Source organism: Raphanus sativus, chromosome 9, assembly GCF_000801105.2.
Source record: "Raphanus sativus cultivar WK10039 chromosome 9, ASM80110v3, whole genome shotgun sequence".
Classification (NCBI taxonomy): domain Eukaryota; kingdom Viridiplantae; phylum Streptophyta; class Magnoliopsida; order Brassicales; family Brassicaceae; genus Raphanus; species Raphanus sativus.
In genome coordinates, this window is record NC_079519.1 from 29,903,571 (window position 1) to 29,923,811 (window position 20,241).

The 20,241-nt window shown below is 33.8% G+C and overlaps 7 protein-coding genes across 7 annotated transcripts; 3 read left to right on the forward strand and 4 right to left on the reverse strand.

Annotated features, from left to right (window-relative positions):
- Positions 1-1,088: 1,088 nt before the first annotated feature.
- LOC108826732 (prefoldin subunit 5) lies at positions 1,089-2,331 on the forward strand. The gene is made up of 3 exons (XM_018600104.2): positions 1,089-1,488; positions 1,574-1,651; positions 2,137-2,331. Exons 1-3 carry the CDS (start codon positions 1,195-1,197, stop codon positions 2,224-2,226), a joined length of 462 nt encoding a protein of 153 aa, XP_018455606.1. The 5' UTR covers positions 1,089-1,194; the 3' UTR covers positions 2,227-2,331.
- Positions 2,332-2,517: 186 nt separating this feature from the next.
- Positions 2,518-4,963, reverse strand: LOC108825259 (dihydroorotate dehydrogenase (quinone), mitochondrial). The gene is made up of 10 exons (XM_018598573.1): positions 4,805-4,963; positions 4,580-4,662; positions 4,172-4,495; positions 3,838-4,093; positions 3,553-3,741; positions 3,420-3,449; positions 3,139-3,276; positions 3,017-3,054; positions 2,820-2,919; positions 2,518-2,658 (listed from the first exon to the last, which is right to left on the reverse strand). Exons 1-10 carry the CDS (start codon positions 4,961-4,963, stop codon positions 2,518-2,520), a joined length of 1,458 nt encoding a protein of 485 aa, XP_018454075.1.
- A 597-nt stretch (positions 4,964-5,560) lies between these two features.
- LOC108825258 (superoxide dismutase [Fe] 3, chloroplastic-like) lies at positions 5,561-6,079 on the forward strand. Its single transcript, XM_056994970.1, has 3 exons — positions 5,561-5,599; positions 5,673-5,894; positions 5,954-6,079. Exons 1-3 carry the CDS (start codon positions 5,561-5,563, stop codon positions 6,077-6,079), a joined length of 387 nt encoding a protein of 128 aa, XP_056850950.1.
- Positions 6,080-7,163: 1,084 nt separating this feature from the next.
- Positions 7,164-7,896, reverse strand: LOC108827958 (putative GEM-like protein 8). Its single transcript, XM_018601486.2, has one exon. The coding sequence runs from the start codon at positions 7,846-7,848 to the stop codon at positions 7,207-7,209; it is 642 nt and encodes a 213-aa protein (XP_018456988.1). The 5' UTR covers positions 7,849-7,896; the 3' UTR covers positions 7,164-7,206.
- A 1,664-nt stretch (positions 7,897-9,560) lies between these two features.
- On the reverse strand, positions 9,561-9,905 carry LOC108825257 (uncharacterized). The gene has a single exon (XM_018598570.1). It carries the CDS (start codon positions 9,903-9,905, stop codon positions 9,561-9,563), a length of 345 nt encoding a protein of 114 aa, XP_018454072.1.
- A 3,575-nt stretch (positions 9,906-13,480) lies between these two features.
- LOC108825256 (uncharacterized) lies at positions 13,481-15,376 on the forward strand. The gene is made up of 5 exons (XM_056994971.1): positions 13,481-13,533; positions 13,702-13,798; positions 14,156-14,241; positions 14,421-14,515; positions 15,126-15,376. Exons 1-5 carry the CDS (start codon positions 13,481-13,483, stop codon positions 15,374-15,376), a joined length of 582 nt encoding a protein of 193 aa, XP_056850951.1.
- A 1,315-nt stretch (positions 15,377-16,691) lies between these two features.
- LOC130499957 (uncharacterized) lies at positions 16,692-16,931 on the reverse strand. Its single transcript, XM_056994541.1, has one exon. It carries the CDS (start codon positions 16,929-16,931, stop codon positions 16,692-16,694), a length of 240 nt encoding a protein of 79 aa, XP_056850521.1.
- Positions 16,932-20,241: the final 3,310 nt, after the last annotated feature.

Here is a 20,241-nt window from a genome sequence, read left to right on the forward strand (position 1 = left end):
TTTTATTCACGGAGGTAAAACCTACCACGTGTTTCTCTGATCGTGAAGGCCTAGCCTATCTTAACGATCAGTCGGGAAAGGCAACGCCTCTCTTCCCGAAAAATAAACGGAGAAGGCCTAGCCTCTCACTCCGGAATAATAAAAATAATTAAAATAATTAAAATTATTGAAAGACATAAATTTAAAAACTTATCTCGCTTGCTTGGTTTAAGAACGGTCGATATAAGAGAGTTCGTCGTGCTGATAACGTGTTGTGAACTATTAGCTCAAATGCATCCTTGGTTATAATATGATTTATGTTTATTATAATTTTGTTGGTGTTTTTGGAGAAGAACAAAAACGTGAGAGAGAGAAAGTCATAAAGAGCAAAGGAGACAGATGTATTCACTTATCAATGTTGTATCATGTACAAGCTATTTATACTAGAAGAAGAAAAGATTAGTCATCTTCTCTTTAACACATACGAAGACATGTGTAATTGATGACAACTCATGATATAAATTGTAATGTCATCACATGTGTTTGCCAGATGGATGATCACCATTATTTAACAGAAACAAGATTAGTTATGTTTCTTGGACAAATAATGAAACAGGTTTAATCGTCGAGTTTTTTTATTCTTGTCAAGCTTCCGATTCTGGTCTATACGTCCAAAATAATTTATATAGACTGGCACAATATTCTAATGAAATTAATTTATATTTGATATTTTGGACCGACACACGTAAGTAAATAGCATCACTCTACCAGCTCTTTGCCATATTAAATGTACTACCAAATATTTAGTTTCTCTGTAATCTTACCAAGAAAAATGAGGAGGAATTGATTACTTAAAAAGTAAAAATCACTATATACTCACTCAGACTTTTAATGGCACTCGCACATTAAAAGAGATGAATCCCAAAATCTAAAATGGTAAAAGCTAAATCGACGTGGACGTGTATAAACAACATTCGACACGTAGCGGATATGGATGTATAAGGGCCTAATGGGCCATATTTGTCTCCGACACTAATTCCAGTAAGCGAACTTATATGGGCCTTCACAATGGGATTAATGGGCCACACATCGTCTCCGACACTGGACTCCACTTAATGAGACCAGACAAAAAGTCTCGGAGCGGACACAAAGTACATTCGCCGCAGAGCTCAGCCGACACGGAGGAGACGCCGCTAAAAGAGAGAAAGAAAGAGAATGGCGTCATCATCATCGTCGGCGAGAGGAGAGATGGAGAAGATGGGAATCGATCAGCTGAAAGCGTTGAAGGAGCAAGCGGATCTCGAAGTGAACCTCCTCCAAGACAGTCTGAACAACATCCGCACAGCCAACGCCCGCCTCGAATCCGCCGCGGGAGCTCTCAACGATCTCTCCCTCAGACCTCAGGGTAAGAAGATGCTCGTGCCGCTCACCGCGTCTCTCTACGTGCCTGGGACGCTCGACGAAGCTGACAAGGTTCTTGTTGACATCGGCACTGGTTACTTCATCGAGGTACATACATTAGAATCATTAGAATATGATCAGAGAGTCGTTGTGGATGAAGCTGACAAGTGTTTTTAATGTGTGTTTTGTGTAGAAAACAATGGATGATGGTAAAGACTATTGTCAAAGGAAGATCAACTTGTTGAAATCCAACTATGAACAACTTTTTGAGGTAATATTGCCTGGGCAGGTCGGACCATAGGCTAGTAACGCATTGGTTTATAAACCCCAAAAGGAAAATTTATATATGCATAATAAAAATAAAATTTTTATAAACCGTTACTAAATTGTCTATAGCCCCTACACTCTGGCTATGCATTGCGATTGATAGAATCAGAAAGCCTTTTTGGTTAGTCTGTTCCTGCACATTATCAAAAACACTCCTTAGAGAAATACATGCATACACTAAGTAGTTTCGTCATGACTTCAAACCACATCTGATTTTTGATGTTCCAGTAGTTGTTATTTAGTTCTTGACTGTTGTTTCCGTATCTAGCATGGTCTCTCCTTCCCGTTTACTTTGTCTTTTACAGTTTCAGTGAGTATTTATTAACGCTAGTCCTGCATCAGTGCCAAGTTGTTCCAGTACCCTTTTGTTTCGAAGACATATGTCTACAGCTTTAGTATAGCTTACCGGAGCTCTGTTTATTAATGCAGGTGTTGGCCAAAAAGAAAAACGTGGCAGATGAAGCAGGGATGGTCTTGCAGTCTAAAGTTAGACAGTTACAAGCTGCAACTTCGTCCTGAAAATTCTTCTTCTCTAGTTGCTCTTTATTATTGACGTTTTGAGATTGTGCTTGATCATTTTTGTTACGACTCTTATGATCTCAACCGGGATGTGTTTTGTGTGGTAGAAGAACTTGTGCTGTAATATTAAGAGAACAAATGATAAAAGGTTAAAAACTAGTTACAATGAGAAAAAAAAAAATCTTGCTTAGTTATTTCCCATTAAACAAGAGAAAAGAGACGAGAGCCATTGATGTTATTAAGAGACAAGAGTCATGATGTTATTGTGTATGTAGAAAGAAACAAACAGAATCAATTTTTTTTTGGTTGTAAGCAAAGGAGTATCTCTTCTGTATATTTTTCATGTTCGTGTTTCATCAATCTGTGATCAGCACCAATTGCTTCTTGAATCGACTTGAAGCCATCCCTTTCTAAGCAACTCACCAGTTCTTCCTATTGCCACCCAAAAAAATGACATTAACATTAGTATCAAAATGAAAACATTAAAAGTCCATATGCAGAGTTGAATACAACAAAGAGATATTGACAAAAATAACATTGTGAATGTTGTAGCTTTTAGACTTGTCTATCCAAGAAAAGACCAGTGTACAAACCTTTATTTGTGGGATGAGAGCAGGTCCACCATAAGCAAACCCAGTGTACAGCTGAACAAGTGTGGCTCCAGCTCTTATCTTCTTGTAAGCATCCTCACCACTGACAATAACAAAACACACACAAACAATTCAATCTGAATCAAACTTTTGCTGTTCTGTTTTCCTCGCAATATAAAAAACATGTCAGAGATGTTTACCTGCTAACACCACCGCAGCCTATCAGTGGAATCTTTCCCTAAGCAAAGAGGTCATGAAAAATAGCCAATAACCCGAATCAGGCATGTTTTTGGTTCCTTGGTATAATAAAAGAAACACTTACTCGCGTCAGAGTGTACATCTCTCTTAACATGTTGGTGGAGAGATTAAAGAGCGGTTTCCCGCTCAAACCACCTGTCTCTGTTGCCACAGGGTTGTTGCTTACAGGTTCTGGCCTCGACACTGTTGTATTTGATATGATCTACATAACAAATAACCAAAAAAAAACAGTATCATCATCAGAGGAAGCTTTTATGGTTTTGCAACATACCGTGACTTACAAGTTACAACATAAACCAAAAGACTGATGAAACACAAGTTAGATCATGTATAAAGATAACTTACCAGCCCATCCAACTTGAGAGCAAGAGCAACCTACACAAACCAATACAATACAATACAATACAATCTCGTAAGAGCCATTTACTTGGAAAGTACTGATTTTTTTTTTCTTTTTTTTTTCTAAAGTACAACGCACCGCTGCAATATCTTCAAGCTCTCCTCTAGACAAATCAGGAGCAATCTTCACAAGAAGAGGAGGAGGACCATCATCACCCCATTGCATCTCATCCCTAGCAGCTTGAACCTTCTTCACAAGATCCTTCAACTGTTTCCTCCCCTGAAGCATCCTCAGCCCTGCCGTGTTTGGTGATGAAACATTAATCACCTGTAGAGAAAAACAAAAAAAAAACGACAAAATTAGTAACAAATATGGTTAAAGATTGGGAATCAAATGAATGCTCTCTATATACATTTTTGTTACCAAGTAATCAGCATATTGGGATAAGTTATGAACTCCCTGGACATAATCAGCAGCTGCATCTTCACTAGTCTTGTTCTTTCCAAGGTTGACCCCAAGTATACCAGGTCCAGACTTGCCCCCTGGTTTCACTTCATCGCCTGGAGATGATGAAGTGCCTGACGTCTCAGCCAACATTCTTTTACCATGCTGAGCACCTAACCGCTTTGCAACCACAACAATCCCTTCACTGTTAAACCCACACCTATTGATAATAGCTCTGCAAGAGGGACAAGAACACATCAAGACATGAACCTCTTTGATTATATAAACATTAAAAGGTTAAGTATGGCCTCACCCATCTTCACGTAATCTGAAGATGCGTGGTTTGGGGTTGCCTTCTTGTGGAACTGGAGTCACAGAGCCTACCTCAACAAAGCCAAACCCAAGCCCTAGCAACCCTTCTGTAGCTTCAGCGTTCTTGTCAAAGCCAGCAGCGAGTCCTATTGGGTTTGAAAACTTCCTTCCCCAGACTTCAAGTCCCAAGATCTGTGGATCAGGTCTCTTCTCTCTAGGCACCCACCCGCGAGCCGCGGCCGTGACGGCCAGCTTATGAGAAAACTCAGCGTCCAGAAGAGCAAAGAGAGGGTTAACAACCTTTGTTGCTGAGAACAGCCACCCACTGTCCAAAACACAAGATGTATAATTAACAATGAGAGCAAAAAAAGACAGAGATTATATGTAATGTAATCAGGCAATGAAGTACCAGAAGGTTGCTTCATCTGCAGTACTAACATAAGCTCCACCAGCTATGGCCAGACCAATGGTAGCTCCTGTCAATATCCTTCCCTAAATATTTCAAGACAACACAAAGCTAACTAACTTGAGACCTGAGAAACTGATCTGTTCTAGTAATAGCCAAAATATGATCTAACTCTACTATATAAGCACTTGATTAGTTTCAACAAGAGATTCCATCAAAGCTGCTTACTTTCTTGGAAAAGTGAGGGACTTTAGGTGAAGAGGAAGCTCCAGGAGCTGAAGAAGAACAGTTTCGAATCGCTCCACGAAGAGGAGGATTCGACGAGACCCTTTTCAGTAAAAACTCTCTCGCCCATTTAGCCGACCATGTCGCAGCTCTTCCGGCCATTTAGCAAACAGGAATTCAAACTTTTTAAGACAATCCGGATAACTGTAAGAAGAGGGTTTAAAGTCTTTTAGATCACGGCTTGAACAGAGGATATATACACTCACTATGCATTGGTTGGTTTCAAAGAATCTGTTTAGTTAGTAGTTGCTAAAACCCTCACACAGCTTTCCTTCCGGTTTATTTTGGTTAACCGGAGGGAAAACCTTCTAAAGATTTTTTTTCTTTTGAATTGGATCGGTAAGTGAATTAGAAAAAGTTTTGGACCATAAGTTAATATGGTTTGGTTGGATTCAATCGGGTTCAATTGAATAGAACTGAGTTTAATAATCTAACAATATAATAAAATAAATGTTTTGTTAGTTAGTTTGTTAAAAATACAAGCATACTGGTGGTTTAAAATTTGAAGCTTACAATGGTCTAAAGACTCATCCTTATCATCTTGTAAGTCTAAAAATGAGACATACACCCTTACTATGATCTTAAAGATATCTCATTTCATATGGATTCTCTGTTTAATTTGTGTCCAATGCTTCTGTAATACATTTGATGTTCTGTAATAAGAACATAAGTGGTGGAAAGTTGGTTACTTGGGGTGCAATGTCTAGTGATTTTAGGGAAAATTGCATCTTGATATGTGTATCTTGATCTCAGGCCTCTGTTGATATGCCAAAAAGAACATGTTTGTATTGATATTTAAAATTGTGAATAGGATGCTTTGGAACCGTATCTGAGTCAAAGAACAGTAGAAGTGCATTGGGGTAAACACCACAGAGGGTATGTAGACAATCTAAACAAACAGTTAGGCAAAGATGATAAACTCTATGGACACACCATGGAAGAGCTTATCAAGGCGACGTATACCAACGGGAATCCTTTGCCTGAGTTCAACAACGCTGCGCAGGGTAACTTTACTTTTTATAACCCGTTTGTTGTACACATCATCATCCCCAGGTCACAAGCTAATGTTGGCGTCATTGTTGTTTTTAAAAGGTTTATAACCATGATTTCTTCTGGGAGTCAATGCAACCTGGTGGTGGTGACGTGCCTCAAAAGGAGTTCTTGAGAATTTACCACCTGGGAATGGAGTTTACCAAAGCATGTTCCCTTAGCATCTAGTTTCGTGTAAGATTGTTGTGGAGTCATGGAATCTCCATGAAGAAACAGAGGAAGTGGAAGAAGTATATATATGTTTTAGTAACTCAGATGAGTGTCAAGAGTTTATGCTCTTAGGGATTGAGTTCAGTTGAGAGAGAGAGAGATTGTGTGCGATGCTGATGATGATGAAACCATGTGTTGTAGAATGGTTATTTAGAGGGAAAGACAAAGAGACAAGGGGCAGTTATAAAACAAAAAAACTCTGAAGAGTTGATGAGACATGAGGATCTTTGTGGTAAATGGTAATGGATGATATCATATAAGTCTCATAGCTAAAGCTACTTTTTCTTTGGTGTGTTAAAAGCAACGAGAAGAGATCAAGCATATGCTTGCTTTGCTTTTTACGGTAAATACGTAAATAAAAGTTTATTGAATGATTGATCGTTTAAAATATCAAATCACAAAGCAAAGTTATAATTTCAGAATTAAAGATCCAAAAAAAATGACCACGTACGGTATGACGTTAAATTCCGACAAGCTTTTTTTAACCTACAAGTTGGCCAAGCTTTTTTATCCTTCTCTTTAGTTTTTGTAAAGATATCTAAATAGGTATAGAAGATGCGTTATGTTTCTTGATTAACCGGAACATGCAAGAAGCAATAAAACATCAAATCAAATATTGCGTAACGCCTTTATGAATCTGTCAGAGAAATTGAGTCATGCAGAAGTGGACGTGTTGTTGTTTTGGAAGCTTTCTGCGTTGGCATTGTGACTTTTCTGATGCCTTTCATTTGTTTGATTTCATACTAAGATAATAGATATCTGTTACCATTTTTGGTTTCTGGTATACATTCGGACTAACTAAAGAAACCCAACAAGTATATACAGCTTTGTTGCATCTTTTTTGCACGTTAATTCTTATTTCTTTTTGGGACAAATATATAATTTTCTTGCCACGAAAAGTACTAAAGAATCTTGATTAATTAACTCTTGCTCTTGTTAACAATTGATAACAAAAGGCTTAAAGCTTTAAAAACAAGAGTTTGTAGAATACTGTCTTAATTTTCTATAGGCTTTGTCCTAACATACTTATATTGAATAATATGTTAAATTAGAAATGAAATATTTCCTCTTCAACATTCTCCTTGTTATTGCTGAAGAGAAAGTGCTTGCTCGAGGCAGTTGAAAGCTTTCTTGTAGCTCAAGAATCCCATGAACCAGAAGTCAAAGCCATCGACCGTGACTACTTCAAGGTACTTCTGAGAAGGCTTCTTTGTGTTAAGACTCTTGTTCACTCCCTTGATCTTGCAAAGAGGGATTGACACTTTGTAGTGAACCCTAATGAGATCTCCCTTAGGAGAAGCCACTTTGATCGATCTCTCGCTGCAGAAAGCAATCTTCTTTGATGAGATGAAGAGTAACCCTGCGATGGGACCTGCGGTTGTTGATAGGTAACATTGGTAGGCCTTGAAGAGTTTCTCTTCGTCGTAGACTCTGAAGAGCCTCTTGTAGATTTTCTCTAGGCCTCCCATTTGAATGATCTTAGCTCCCAAAGATAGCTTTCTCTTGACTGTTTCGGTCAGCTTTGGTCCTAACTTGCTCTGATCTATAGCTCCATCCGTGAAACTATTGGTACGCAGAATCGATTTTCCCTTGCTTTGTTGAGATGTTTTGGAAAAATTAGGGATTTGGAGCTTGTTGATGGACGCTGGGTCAGGCAAGTAACCTGCGGGAGCAGTCTTGAGTGCAGGAAATGCAAGAACTTGTTGGTGGACTGTGCTCATTGTCATCTTGGAGGATTGAGTAGTGATCTTGATCCTGAGAGAGAAAGAGAGAGAGATTGTGTGTGATGGTACTGATGAAGCTGTGTAGTGGGATGGCTATTTAAAGGGAAAGACAGAGAGACCAGAGGCAGTTGAAACAAAGCTCTGAGACTTCATAACTTTTTTTGTAAAGGATGAGTCATGTATGGGTCATCAAGACACATGACATAAAGCCACTTTGTTGGAGTTAATGGCAATGAATGAGATGGTCAAGCATATGTGATGTTTTTCTTCGCTTTTTTCTCTAGAAAATAAGCATATAGTTAAAAGGGACATAAACAATAAAGGTTTTGTAACTACCAAATCCATGTAAGGACACAACTAGTGAAGGAATCTCAAAAACTGGTGAAGTGTCTTTTTTTCTAATTACAAATAACAAAACAACTTAATTACAAGTGCAATTTTATGGTTCCTCTTCAAATATCTCAAAACAATTAAGATTTGGAATTTAGAGGATGCCATATATATCATATCAAATTTTTTAAGTTTTGATATCAGAGATGCTCAGATATGTTAAAAGGAAGAAAAAGGTACAAGTTGGCAAAATAGCAAAGATTTTTTACTTTTCTTTTCTCTCTTTTTAGTCTGACTTTAAATTTTCACACATATATATGTATAGGAGATAAGATATGTTTCCTTATGAATTGGAACATGAGACAAGATAAAATAAAATCAGATATATATTACGTAACATTCAGAAGGGATGTCGTGGCTTTGGAGCTTTCTGCGCTGGCATTGCCACCTTCTTAAGCCTTTATTTCTTTAGTTTCATGCTACTAAGAAATATCGGTTATAATCTATTTATTTAATATATGAAAGCAAGAACATAGTTAAATAAAAACACAAAAAAGGAGATCCATTTGAATTGGATCCCACCATATAAAATACATGTTGTTTCACCAAATCGTCACCCATGTGATATTCACATGGTGTATGTACCATATATATATACGTGATTTATATGCATGAATGCATGATACAATTTAGTGTCATTGTATTTAGCCATAGATGATTATAAATAGGTACGTGTATTTCGAAAAGTATAGGTGAATGATTAGATAGTTGTTAAGATACGAATGATTCGTTAATTGTTTTTTTGGTGCAAGGTTCGGCAGTTGTTATGGATCTTTCTTTTTTTCTTTTTTTTTTGATTTTAGAAGATTACAAATAAAAAAAGCAAAAAAAGCTCACACATAATATTAAAATATGTAATTAAATAGTTTTTCTGTAATTATAAATTTCCTGACGTGTGTGATGGATGTTGGCAATAACAAAAGTATATGCATTAGAAAATATAAAGGTAATAGAGACAGTTTGCCTTAGCTTAAAAGAAATATTTGGTCACTGGACTAATGATCACTAAATCGTGGATGATATTGTACTTGAAACCTTGATGATTTTATTGATATCACACATATAAACATTGGTTGAACGGATCCTTCTCTTAACTCTAGCTTACATTTGCACCTTTTTTTTTGAGCAACTGATATTTGATTAAAAGAAAAAGAATATCAGGATTGGGCTAGGTCCAATACCTTACAATTTGAAACATATAGAGTTTTTGGCCTATAAGTTTGCTGGTCCATTCAAAGATCTTGAAACAAAAAAGCATGAAAAGAGAAAAAGGAAGAGATGATAAGCGATTCAATGTCTGAAAGCACTCCATAGAATTCCACAGTTCATTGATTCGTAGTGATGGACTGGATTAGTCCCTTGCAATCTGAACGGATCCAGATGATGTTGATGTTGAGCGCCACAGCGTGACCTAGAGCCTCTCGGATCGCCAGTGCTTCCGCCACGAGTGATGAAGAGACGTGTTGTTGATGGAGACATCCTCGGCTGATCTCTCTCCCTTCCCCGTCCGTGAAGATCCATGCAAGCCCCGCCTCTCTTGATTCCTTGTTCCAAGCCACGTCGGTGTGGCATCTAATTGTCGTCGGAGATGAGAGTTGAATCGTTAGTTGTGGGGGATGGGCTCTCTGTGGATGAACAAGTGTGCTCTGCGCTTTCTCCCAATCTCTCATAAAGTTGATGGCTTTACTGAGGATTTCTGGCGGTGTGAACTGTTTGTTTTCAAAGATGAGCCGGTTTCAATTTATCCACATTTGCACCATAAGAAACTCTAGCTTACATCTCCACTCGATCGTGGTCAACCATCTTCAGGTCAATTATACCAATTATATCAATCTGGATGTCCCTAGCTATTATTGTTAAATAACTAATTGATGTAGCGTAGAAGATTAAAAAGAAAAATATATGTAACCAATATAGAACACCTCAGTTAGTTTACAAAAAAAATGTATATATATATATATATCTCTCTTAAAACCTAGACGCTAAAACCATATTTGAGAACTTCCGGAAATATGGAACCTCAGTTTAACATATATATATATATATATAATCACGTACTGAAGCAAACAAAAGTCACTTTTAAGATTGTTTAATTGTTTAATTTGTACTATAATCAATACGAATATGGTTGACGAAACAAAATTTAATATTAATGTAGACAATCCTATTTATGCAGAATTCAAATTTTATAACTAAATTGTTTTGCAGTGAAAAGTATATACGAATAAATTGATCTAACCAATTAAACCCTCACAAAATAGTTATGTTTATGTATTTTAAGTTAACTATGTTTCACCAATATGAAGGTCACTTGAGGGTGAGCATAAAAAATATAATATTATAAAGAGAGAATACATAAATTTTGAATTAATGCATTTGGATTAAGTCTTTCACTAATACAATCATCGCATATGTTGTAGATTTGTTATGTAAATCATATTATTTGTTGATGTTTTGAATTTTCTGAATCTTTTTCCTCGCGGATGGTGGAGATTAATTACATTCTTTTGTGACAGTCGGAACATTCTCCCTCTGATGATGATGGTTGGCAGTGAAGACGGCAAATAACATTGCATTCTATGAACATCATCATTATCCATATCACATTCAAATTTTTACCTATCTTTTCTATATGTTTGTTTTTTCCTTTTTCTTTTGTATATGAAACGATGAAAAAATATGTTATAAAATGAAGTTAAACCTCTATTTATAAATTTGTTACAATGATATATAACTATGTCCCTCTATTTATAAATCTGTTACAGTGATAACTATGTCATTTCCAATTAACAGATTTAGTTCTGTTTATTACTCATAAATTTATAGGTACAATATCTTAATGGAATTATTTTATATTACAGCAACAATATTTTATTAATATATTATTCTGATTATGTATATCTATTAAAATAAATCATATTTTTGTATATTAAAATATTTACTAACCTTCCTAGCAAGGAAACCAAATCACAAATACGATATTACATGATCTAAGTAGATTTTTAGCAGAAATTTGTTTTACAGATTTTATCTTAAAAATACTTCGATTAGCACTAATTTATTTACATATTACGATATACTAATACCTGTTAAATGACACTTACTAGAATAAGTTAAAATGTATTATTTGAGATAGAACCCATAGCGGAAGTTGGAAGATATCCAAATTAGTATATAGTTGATATTGACCAATATAACTCGCATGTAACAGTCTAAGACGCACAAAAAATAATCTGATGCAAAATTGGTCTATCCATCATTGTCCATAAATTCTCAAAATAATTCTCAAAAGACCATTACATTGAGGGGCTTCTTAGAAAAAGAATTTACATCAGAAATTTGAAAAAGGTCATGACTAATATATATGGAAAATGAGCTAATTTGTTTATCACCAATTTTTTTTAATTTGTAAGTTCATATAATTTATTTAGGTATCAAAGCTAATCCATAATCAATATGTCTAAAATTGTCTCATCGATCAATCTCAAAATTGTCTCATTGATCGTTTCCCAAATATAATAGTAAAACAGTCATCATCTTGATATAATATTATCATTAAATACTATTATTTTATATATAAGACAAATAAATAAATTGATATATTATTATCTTATACATCAAAACATTTTTATTTTTTCCGACAAGTAGGGTTTTCAGCCACTTAGGACTATCCTCAAAGAGAGTAGGTGGATTTAGATGGGACCTTGAGCAGAAGAAAGACCAAACTTAAGAGCTAAAAGAGCAATCAAAAGATAGATGATGGTGATCCTCATCACCTATATTACATAAGAAACATATCTAAATTCAGATATTTTTTATTGTGTTTTTTGTAAAGTTTAAAATTTCGTAATTATATACATATACATAACATATACATATACTTTTTCTCACAAACATATACATATACACATATACATATATGTTTTTTAGAATCTTAGAGCTAGAACCCCGTTGAAGGTGTTCGTAGTGTTTTCAAGAATTCCTAACAGTTTTAATTAATAGTAGTAATACAATTTTGTTCCAGAAAAGTTATAATACTATTTAATTAATATTTTTGAAACAAAAGAATTAATTAATAATTACAAAACATAATACTTATCCAATCACAAATTCACACATGTGACTAGAGTATCTAACATTTTTGGAGGTTCTCAAATAAGGTTTAGACATAAAATCACGCAACAAACAAAAGTCAATATTTAGTATAAATAAAATCCAGCACATACTCTGTCATCACATACCATGTAACGTAAGAGTCCACACTAGAAAATAAAACCATGTATTTATTCAATATGTTATTTCCTATATTGTATTTTTCTTTATTAATATATTTTGATATTGTATATCATTTAGTAAAATTTATACATATTCATTTATTCTATTATATATTTAAATTCATAAATAGAAAAGGAAAAATATAATCAAATAAGGAAGAAAAATATGGTCCACTGGTAATAAATGGTAATAAAAATTAATACAGAAGAGACCAATATTAAGAATAATATGGAATAGTTATAGAAAGATAATAATTTTTAAAACTAATTTTGTTTTTCTCCTTTGAATTATATTATTACCTTCTTTCACAGTTTCATATTTATTTAGAGGTTTAATTTCATCTCCTACTCCATTTTTCATCTATCTCTGTAAGAATCAGAAACCATTTCTTTAAAAAAAAATTCACTAATATTTACTTCGTTGGTGAGAAGAAAATGTCCTCCAGAGTTAGTTCTAATTACCAGAGCTTTCTCGCACGCACTTCACCTCTTGTCCCTGTTCGTTATCATGCTCAGGTAACGTTTGGTATCCTTTTTTTGTCAAATCTAATACGAGGCTTTGCAAGAAGCTACAAGAACCTATACGTTGTGATTATATGTTTACATTGAGAAAGAATCAATCGTATCTGAACTCCTCTACTCTAGCAACCACATTCGACAATAAGAACTATGAGTAGCAATTTATAAGATTGAAATAATACGAGGGCTTATTAAGAAAATAAGAGATTAGGTTTAATTTTCCCCAACCCGGTTAACGTTAAACCATTCAATGTGTGCAGCCAAGTGGAGCATCATCTTCTTCAACGGTAGCTTCAGGAGCTGAAGCAAAAGAAGTGAGAAGGCCTCACATCGTCCTCAGAGATATTTGGTCTGCTTATGAAGAGGTGAGCTGTTACGGTACTGAAGTTCCTCTTTCTCTGGAAGACATCGATGAAGAGGTTACCTCGTACTATGCTCCTACACTCTCAGCCATGCAGATCTTCACCATCAAACCCTTCTCTGATGGCTGTGGTTCTTCTTCAGGGTTAGGTTTCTCTTGTCTCACCCCAGCATATTGTGCATCTTATCATTTGCTTTTTGTTACGGGGTTATAAATTACATATCATATGTGTTGCTAGTGTAGTTCTTTCAAGTAATTTTTTTGAACTTAAAGTTCTTTCAAGTAATTGCTTCTTTTTTCTTTCGTTTGTAGGAGCTCATCGGTAGGAACAGATGATATCTCAGGCTACCTTTATTTTCAATACAACGAGCTTGAAAAGCCGCACGAGAGGCACCCACTGACTGCAAAGGTATAGTATACTTGTCTTGTGTTGATCCTTGAATGAATTAAATCTTGGTGCACCATTCAAATGAAAAGATTCATTGGTATAGTCTAGTAGATAATAAACTTTTCACAAAGAAAAAGATGAATATCTGAGATCGGATGATATATAAATACAGATTTAAAGATTGTAAGTTATTCATTCACATTATCAATATACAAACTCTAAAACTGATATTTGTTTCAGTTGTGTTTTCTCTCTAACGTTTTTTTTATACTTTCTTGCTGTTTTGATTTGCATTTGTTCACAGCAGCTTGTGTTTCCCCTTTTTGATGTTGGATTTGTTGTCCCAAGTGATTTTTTTTTTGCTTATATGTTTTGTAGATTGAGCTACTGGCTGAGCAGCACAGTGGCTTGCATAGTCTGACAAGTTCAGATCTCTCTCCAGATAGCTGGTTGTCCATAGCCTGGTATATCTGAGTTCTCTATCATCATATTCAGTTTAAGCCTACTTAGATGTTGAATATGTTGTTTAGTGAGTCTCCAAAACATAAAGACGAACTTGCTTTTTTTCTCATGATGTTAATTTGATGATAGTTTCTGTCTTACTCCAAAAATATATTAACTTAGTTCTTGGGAAATACTTTAGGTATCCCATTTATCAAATTCCATCAGTGAAAAGCATGAAGAAGGAGTTATCCGCTGCGTTCCTAACGTACCATAAATTGAAACCAGACTTTCCAGGTACTTGGGTCATCATTTGAGAACTAACATTACCTTTACAATGAAATAAGGTCTACTAAAGTAACGTCTCCTAAAACTATCTTGCACATATAGTTGATGCACTTTGTTTTTGTTAAGTTTACGTTAGTTAGCGAAAGAAGATCAGTAGTAGTGATACAGTGATATTAATATGAGGGAAACCATCATTACATAACTAGTGTGCAGTTTGATAGATAGCTTACCAATAGTTTGGTGAGAGGATGAGTTTATTGAGATTGATTGATTTGTAGTATAAGCTTAATGAGGAGAGAATTAAAGGATTATGATTGTATGTTTCCTAATTTTGGTGTTTCTCTATCAGAAAGCTGCTAATCTTAAGGGTGACTTAAATACGGTAAAGGCCACCATTCTAGGTCGAAATAAAAATCGTTTTTAAGGCTTCTAAATACAGATCTAGGGGTTTATAATTTATTACTCTCTCTTATTTATCTTGCTTTCTTCGAGTTTAATTTGCTGGTTATTCAAAACGTTTAGGTATGACAAATTAACAAGTGTTTGATTGATTACATTTTCGTTCTCTTAATCATTATTTCCCTAGCTTCTAAACTAGTTTTTGCTTATGATTTCTCAGAAACATTTGTTGAGGATGATAAGAAGCTGAAAGGGCATGGGAAGTCAAGTAAAGAAGAAGTTGTGCTTCCTCCATCTGGAGCAGTGACTTACAAAGCCGGTGGTGACGTGTGGAACATGCCTGGGACATCAGATCATGATGATAGAGATAGGCATGAAAAAGCTGCTTCCTCGTGGGTGGAAAAACTCGGCTTCACTCACAGTGATTACATGTTCTTTTTCAGATGCAATTTATACTACCATCCTTGGTGATGCGGTGCTGCTGGTAGTTATCTCTCTCTGATCTTGAAGATGGACCTTCTCTATATCTTTCTCTCAGACAAAATTAAACTCCATGTTATTACTCTTGCGTTCGGAGGATTTTTCTTTGTTTCTTTACATTTTCAAGAGGATGCTATTGGTTAATATTTTGGCTCAGCAAAACTCTATCCGGATTTTAAATAGATTCATCCCAAAACATTTCTAAAATGGTGGAAGGATGAATGTGTTCTCTAGTCTTGATAGTTCAATTCTTAACATGGAAAAAAAAAACAGAAATGATAATGAATCATCAATCAAAATTTTTAAAATGCAAAGTGTTACCATTTTCGACCGATATTCCAGTAATTTGTGTGGTAAATATTCTACAAATTAACGGAGTGAACTAATCGCGCTTAGCTAATTCATCTAATAGTTTCTGTTGTACTTGTACCATATTGTACATAACCATACTATAACTCAAATATATTGAAGATACCAGTTTATGTTACCTTTATAGTTGCTTCAAAATAAAGCTATCTGCATGGTATAGTCAAAAGCATGTCGTGAAACAGACACAAGGTGTGAGAGTTAGAGAAGTCTCTTTTTCTTTAAAAAAAAAGAAGCAAAGTCTCATTTAGTCATTTCTTCTTCTTGTCAGCTGCTGGTTTAATATATTACATTGTTTTCAACAATGTAATTCAACAGTGAAAAAATTAATAAATATTTTTTTGAACATCAATTGTAAAGTCTCAATAAGAACTGGTTAAATTTGTCATATATCAGTTTGAATGTCCCTATAATTGTTAAATAACTAATTGATGTAGTGCATAAAATTAAAAATAAAAATATGTACCAATGTGGAACTTCAGTTTGATATCTTAGAATTTCAAATTTGATATATATATATATATATATATATATATATAAGAATTTCAATATTCAAGCTATATAATCACGTACGGAAAAAATCATTCTTTAAGATATTTTAATTTGTACTTTAATCATTTACGAATATGGGTTTTTTGGTATCATTTACGAATATGGTTAATGAAACAAAATTTAATATTAATGTAGACAAACCTATTGGAGGTATACATTCATTCAAATGTCGTAACTAAATTGTTTTGAGTGAAAAGTATATATGAATAACTAATTTTATCCTCACAAAATAGTTATGTTTATGTATTTTAAGTTAATTACGTTTCACGAAATAAAAGTCACTTGAGCATGAGTATTAAAATATATAATCTTATTTATAACGAGAAAATGTTAAAGTAATACATCTGGATTAAATCTTCATCAATATAATCATCTCGTATGTTATAGATTAGTTATGTAACTCATATTGTTTGTTGTCCTTTTGAATCTTCAGAATCTTTGTCTTCACAGACGGTGGAGATTGGTTACACTTTCTGTGACAGTCAGAACATTCTCCCGTTGATGATGAAGATTTGCAGTGAGGACGGCAAATGACACTGCATTCTGCCTCCGATTTTGCTTCACCTCCGATCACAAACACCGCTATGAGCATTATCATTATGCATACCACGTTCAAATTTTTACCCATCTTTTTCTATATGTTTTGTTTTCTCTTCTTTCTTTTGTATATGAAACTGAATTAATATGTCACAACATGAATTTACATCTCTATTTATAAATTTGATACAATGATGACAAAGACATTTCCAAATAGAATTTAGTTCTGTTTATTACTCATAAATGTATAGGTTCAATATCTTGTTGGAATTATTTTATATTACAGAAATAAAATTTACTAATATATTTATTCTAATTCTTTATATCTATATTATTAAAGAGAAGTACCCATATAAATTGCCCCCAAGTTTTAAAATTTATTTACACTACTATGCCACTGGGAATTAAATAAGCTACCTATTTTAATGCTTGTCTTTTTCAGTTGATTTAATGTGATGTCCTAATATAAATTAAGTTACCTATTTTAATGTTTGTCTTTTTCAATTGAGTTAATGTGTTGTCCAAATATAAAATTTAACGTTCTTTCTCTGTTAAATCAATTTCGAAATTATTTATATTTTATTAATTGCTGTCTTTTCAGTTTAATAAATACATTTCCTAATTCTAAATTTACCACATTTAATAATAATAAAAATCGCATATGGTATGGTAGGAAAATTATTGTGCCATCACTATCTTTAAATATTCGAACTAAACCAATTTTATGTTAAGTTTAAGTTTTTGCATACATTATTCAAATTTATTTTTTTATTTACTTTATATTTTAAGAATTTTTTTAAACAATTTAAATGAGTTATCATATAAATGTTAGATTTGTTTAGGTGATCTCCAGTGTCGGTGATACATTTTACGTTAAACGCAAAATTATTAAATTACTTAATTTAGTACTATTACATTTACAAATATAACATTTAGTACACACACAAATTAAAATTTAAAATTAAATACCGAGTGAGATTATTTTCTTAACAAATTATATTAATAGAAATTCCAAATATTTAGAATTTGAAAGCATTATGATCCACACATATACTGTTTTAATTATGATAATTGAATTTATATTAGAATATTTTACTAAATTTTAATTTTAATTTTTTTTTATAACTGCCAAAATTAGTTTTTGATCTAAATTTATGATCAAGTATTACAAATATATCATTTAATACAAACAAAAAGACTAAAAACATAAAATAAATACCCGTGCGGTCGCACGAGTCAAGATCTAGTATCTATTAAAAGGAATCATATTTTTTTGTATATTAAAATATTTACTACCCTTCTTACTTCTTAGCAAGGAAACCAAATCATAAATACAATAAATACAAGGGTCAATTTTCTCTATATTCATAGCAAGCAGAAAAATCAAAAAAGTAACCATGTATGACTTTTATGGGGAAGTGTGTCTGTTTACCACAAAAGTGGACAAGAATCTCCTTTTACGCGCGTGATCGTCTGTTTGACGCATTGTGCACAATTAACTAACTATACTATACTATACTATTTTAAAAATAGTATAGAAAACAAATTGATACCAATACTATAAAAAGATTATATATTTGGTTAGTTTACACTTATATTTCTATTATTCGATTTTACAATAGAATGTAACACATTAACATAATATATAACAATGTTACTTATTTCTATGTTTGGAAATGGTTTCGGAAAATCTCCTATAGGCTCCTTTGATCAAAAACCCAAAATCCCAAATCAAATCCTCTCTCCTCTTCAAAATTATACCCTAACCCCCTCCCATGGATTAGTGAACCCATGGGCAAATATTTAACTTCTACACCTTTCAAATTTGGAAAATCGAATAACTCTAAACCCTGAAACCTAAACCCAAACCATATACCCTAAACCCTATACTCAAACCATAAACCATAAACCCAAAAGAGGAGGATTTCCGATTTGTGAAGAAGCTAGTGGCATTGTCAATAAATTTGAGGGATTAGTAAAAAACCACCATAAGAAGTAGAGGAGAAGATGAAACATACTATACTACAATCATTAAATAGTATAGTCGTCCAATGTAAGAGGATACACCATTAGCAAAGGGATGATGGAGGTGATGAAGTAGGGGGAAAATACCACAAGAATTGGAGAAAAAGAAGAGACAATGGGAATAGGTGATGAGACAATGATTGGCGACATTGCTGGAAGACAAGACATAGAGATTATGTAACAGTACACATCGTTGTGTATTATTCTATATTTATCAAATAGTATAGTTCGACGTAGCGTATACAGTTCATTTTCTACACTAGCTCTAAACCCAAACCCTAAACCCAAACCATATATCCTAAACCCAAACCCTAAACCTAAACCCAAACCATAATCCAAACCATATACCCTAAAACCAAACCATATACCCTAAACCCAAATCCTAAACCCAACAATGTATCCAAACCATATATCCTAAACCCTAAACCCAAACCATAAACCCTAAACCCTAAACCCAAAGGAGGAGGATTTCCGATTTGTGAAGAAACTAGTGGCATTGTCAATAAATTTGAGGGATTAGTAAAAAACCACAATAAGAGGTAGAGGAGAAGATGAGACATACTATACTATAATCATTAAATAGTAGAGTCGAGCAGTGTAAGAAGATACACCATTAGCAAAGGGATGATGGAGGTGTAGTCGGAGTTGATGAAGTAGGAGAAAAAAATACCTAGAAGAATTGGAGAAAAAGAAGAGACGATGGAAAGAGGTAAGGAAACAATGATTGGCGACATTGCTGGAAGACAAGACATAGAGATGATGTAACAGTACACATCGTGGTGTACTATTCTATGTTTATCAAATAGTATTGTTCGACGAAGTGTATACTGTTCATCTTCTCCACTAGCTCAACGCATCCTCTGCTTCTTAATCCCATATATATTGGATAGTAGCAAAATTGTAAACCCAAACATAGATATGAAGAAAAAATCAAACACTTGGTGGATATGATAATTATACGTCGTGTAATGTACGGTTTCATAAACTTGTAAATAATCATTGAATAAAAGAAAAAAAACAAAGATCAAGTGAGAGTGAAAATGAACAGGAATAAAGGGTAATTTTTGTCATTATACATATTATATAAAGAATATCGTAGCATTCCGTTCACTATGGTTACCGCCTCAATTCTAATTGTACTATAGTCATGCGTCCAAATTTCCCTAAATACAATATTACATGATCTAAGTAGATTTTCAGCAAAAGTTTGTTTGCAGATTTTATCTTTTAAATACTCAGATTAGCATTAACTCATTGAAGTATAACTATACTAATACCTACTTAGCAACACTTACTAGAATAGCTTAGAACATATTATATGAAGTCTACATCTGAAGGTGGAAAAGATTTTAATTAATATATAGTAGATATATATG

What these genes read in the sequence shown, in the direction of transcription:
- LOC108825259 (XM_018598573.1), bottom strand. Translation starts at nt 4,963, where the DNA reads ATGGCCGGAAGAGCTGCGACATGGTCGGCTAAATGGGCGAGAGAGTTT. An exon ending in TTCAGATTACGTGAAGATGG is followed by an intron (nt 4,094 to 4,171) that starts GTGAGGCCATAC and finishes TCCCTCTTGCAG; the next exon opens with AGCTATTATCAATAGGTGTG. An exon ending in CCCAATATGCTGATTACTTG is followed by an intron (nt 3,742 to 3,837) that starts GTAACAAAAATG and finishes TTTTCTCTACAG; the next exon opens with GTGATTAATGTTTCATCACC.
- LOC108826732 (XM_018600104.2), top strand. Translation starts at nt 1,195, where the DNA reads ATGGCGTCATCATCATCGTCGGCGAGAGGAGAGATGGAGAAGATGGGA. An exon ending in GCACTGGTTACTTCATCGAG is followed by an intron (nt 1,489 to 1,573) that starts GTACATACATTA and finishes TGTTTTGTGTAG; the next exon opens with AAAACAATGGATGATGGTAA. An exon ending in ACTATGAACAACTTTTTGAG is followed by an intron (nt 1,652 to 2,136) that starts GTAATATTGCCT and finishes TTATTAATGCAG; the next exon opens with GTGTTGGCCAAAAAGAAAAA.
- LOC108827958 (XM_018601486.2), bottom strand. Translation starts at nt 7,848, where the DNA reads ATGACAATGAGCACAGTCCACCAACAAGTTCTTGCATTTCCTGCACTC.
- LOC108825258 (XM_056994970.1), top strand. Translation starts at nt 5,561, where the DNA reads ATGTCTAGTGATTTTAGGGAAAATTGCATCTTGATATGT. An exon ending in AAAATTGCATCTTGATATGT is followed by an intron (nt 5,600 to 5,672) that starts GTATCTTGATCT and finishes AATTGTGAATAG; the next exon opens with GATGCTTTGGAACCGTATCT. An exon ending in CTTTTTATAACCCGTTTGTT is followed by an intron (nt 5,895 to 5,953) that starts GTACACATCATC and finishes TGTTTTTAAAAG; the next exon opens with GTTTATAACCATGATTTCTT.
- LOC130499957 (XM_056994541.1), bottom strand. Translation starts at nt 16,931, where the DNA reads ATGGGTAAAAATTTGAACGTGGTATGCATAATGATAATGCTCATAGCG.
- LOC108825256 (XM_056994971.1), top strand. Translation starts at nt 13,481, where the DNA reads ATGCAGATCTTCACCATCAAACCCTTCTCTGATGGCTGTGGTTCTTCT. An exon ending in GGCACCCACTGACTGCAAAG is followed by an intron (nt 13,799 to 14,155) that starts GTATAGTATACT and finishes TATGTTTTGTAG; the next exon opens with ATTGAGCTACTGGCTGAGCA. An exon ending in ATTGAAACCAGACTTTCCAG is followed by an intron (nt 14,516 to 15,125) that starts GTACTTGGGTCA and finishes ATGATTTCTCAG; the next exon opens with AAACATTTGTTGAGGATGAT.
- LOC108825257 (XM_018598570.1), bottom strand. Translation starts at nt 9,905, where the DNA reads ATGAGAGATTGGGAGAAAGCGCAGAGCACACTTGTTCATCCACAGAGA.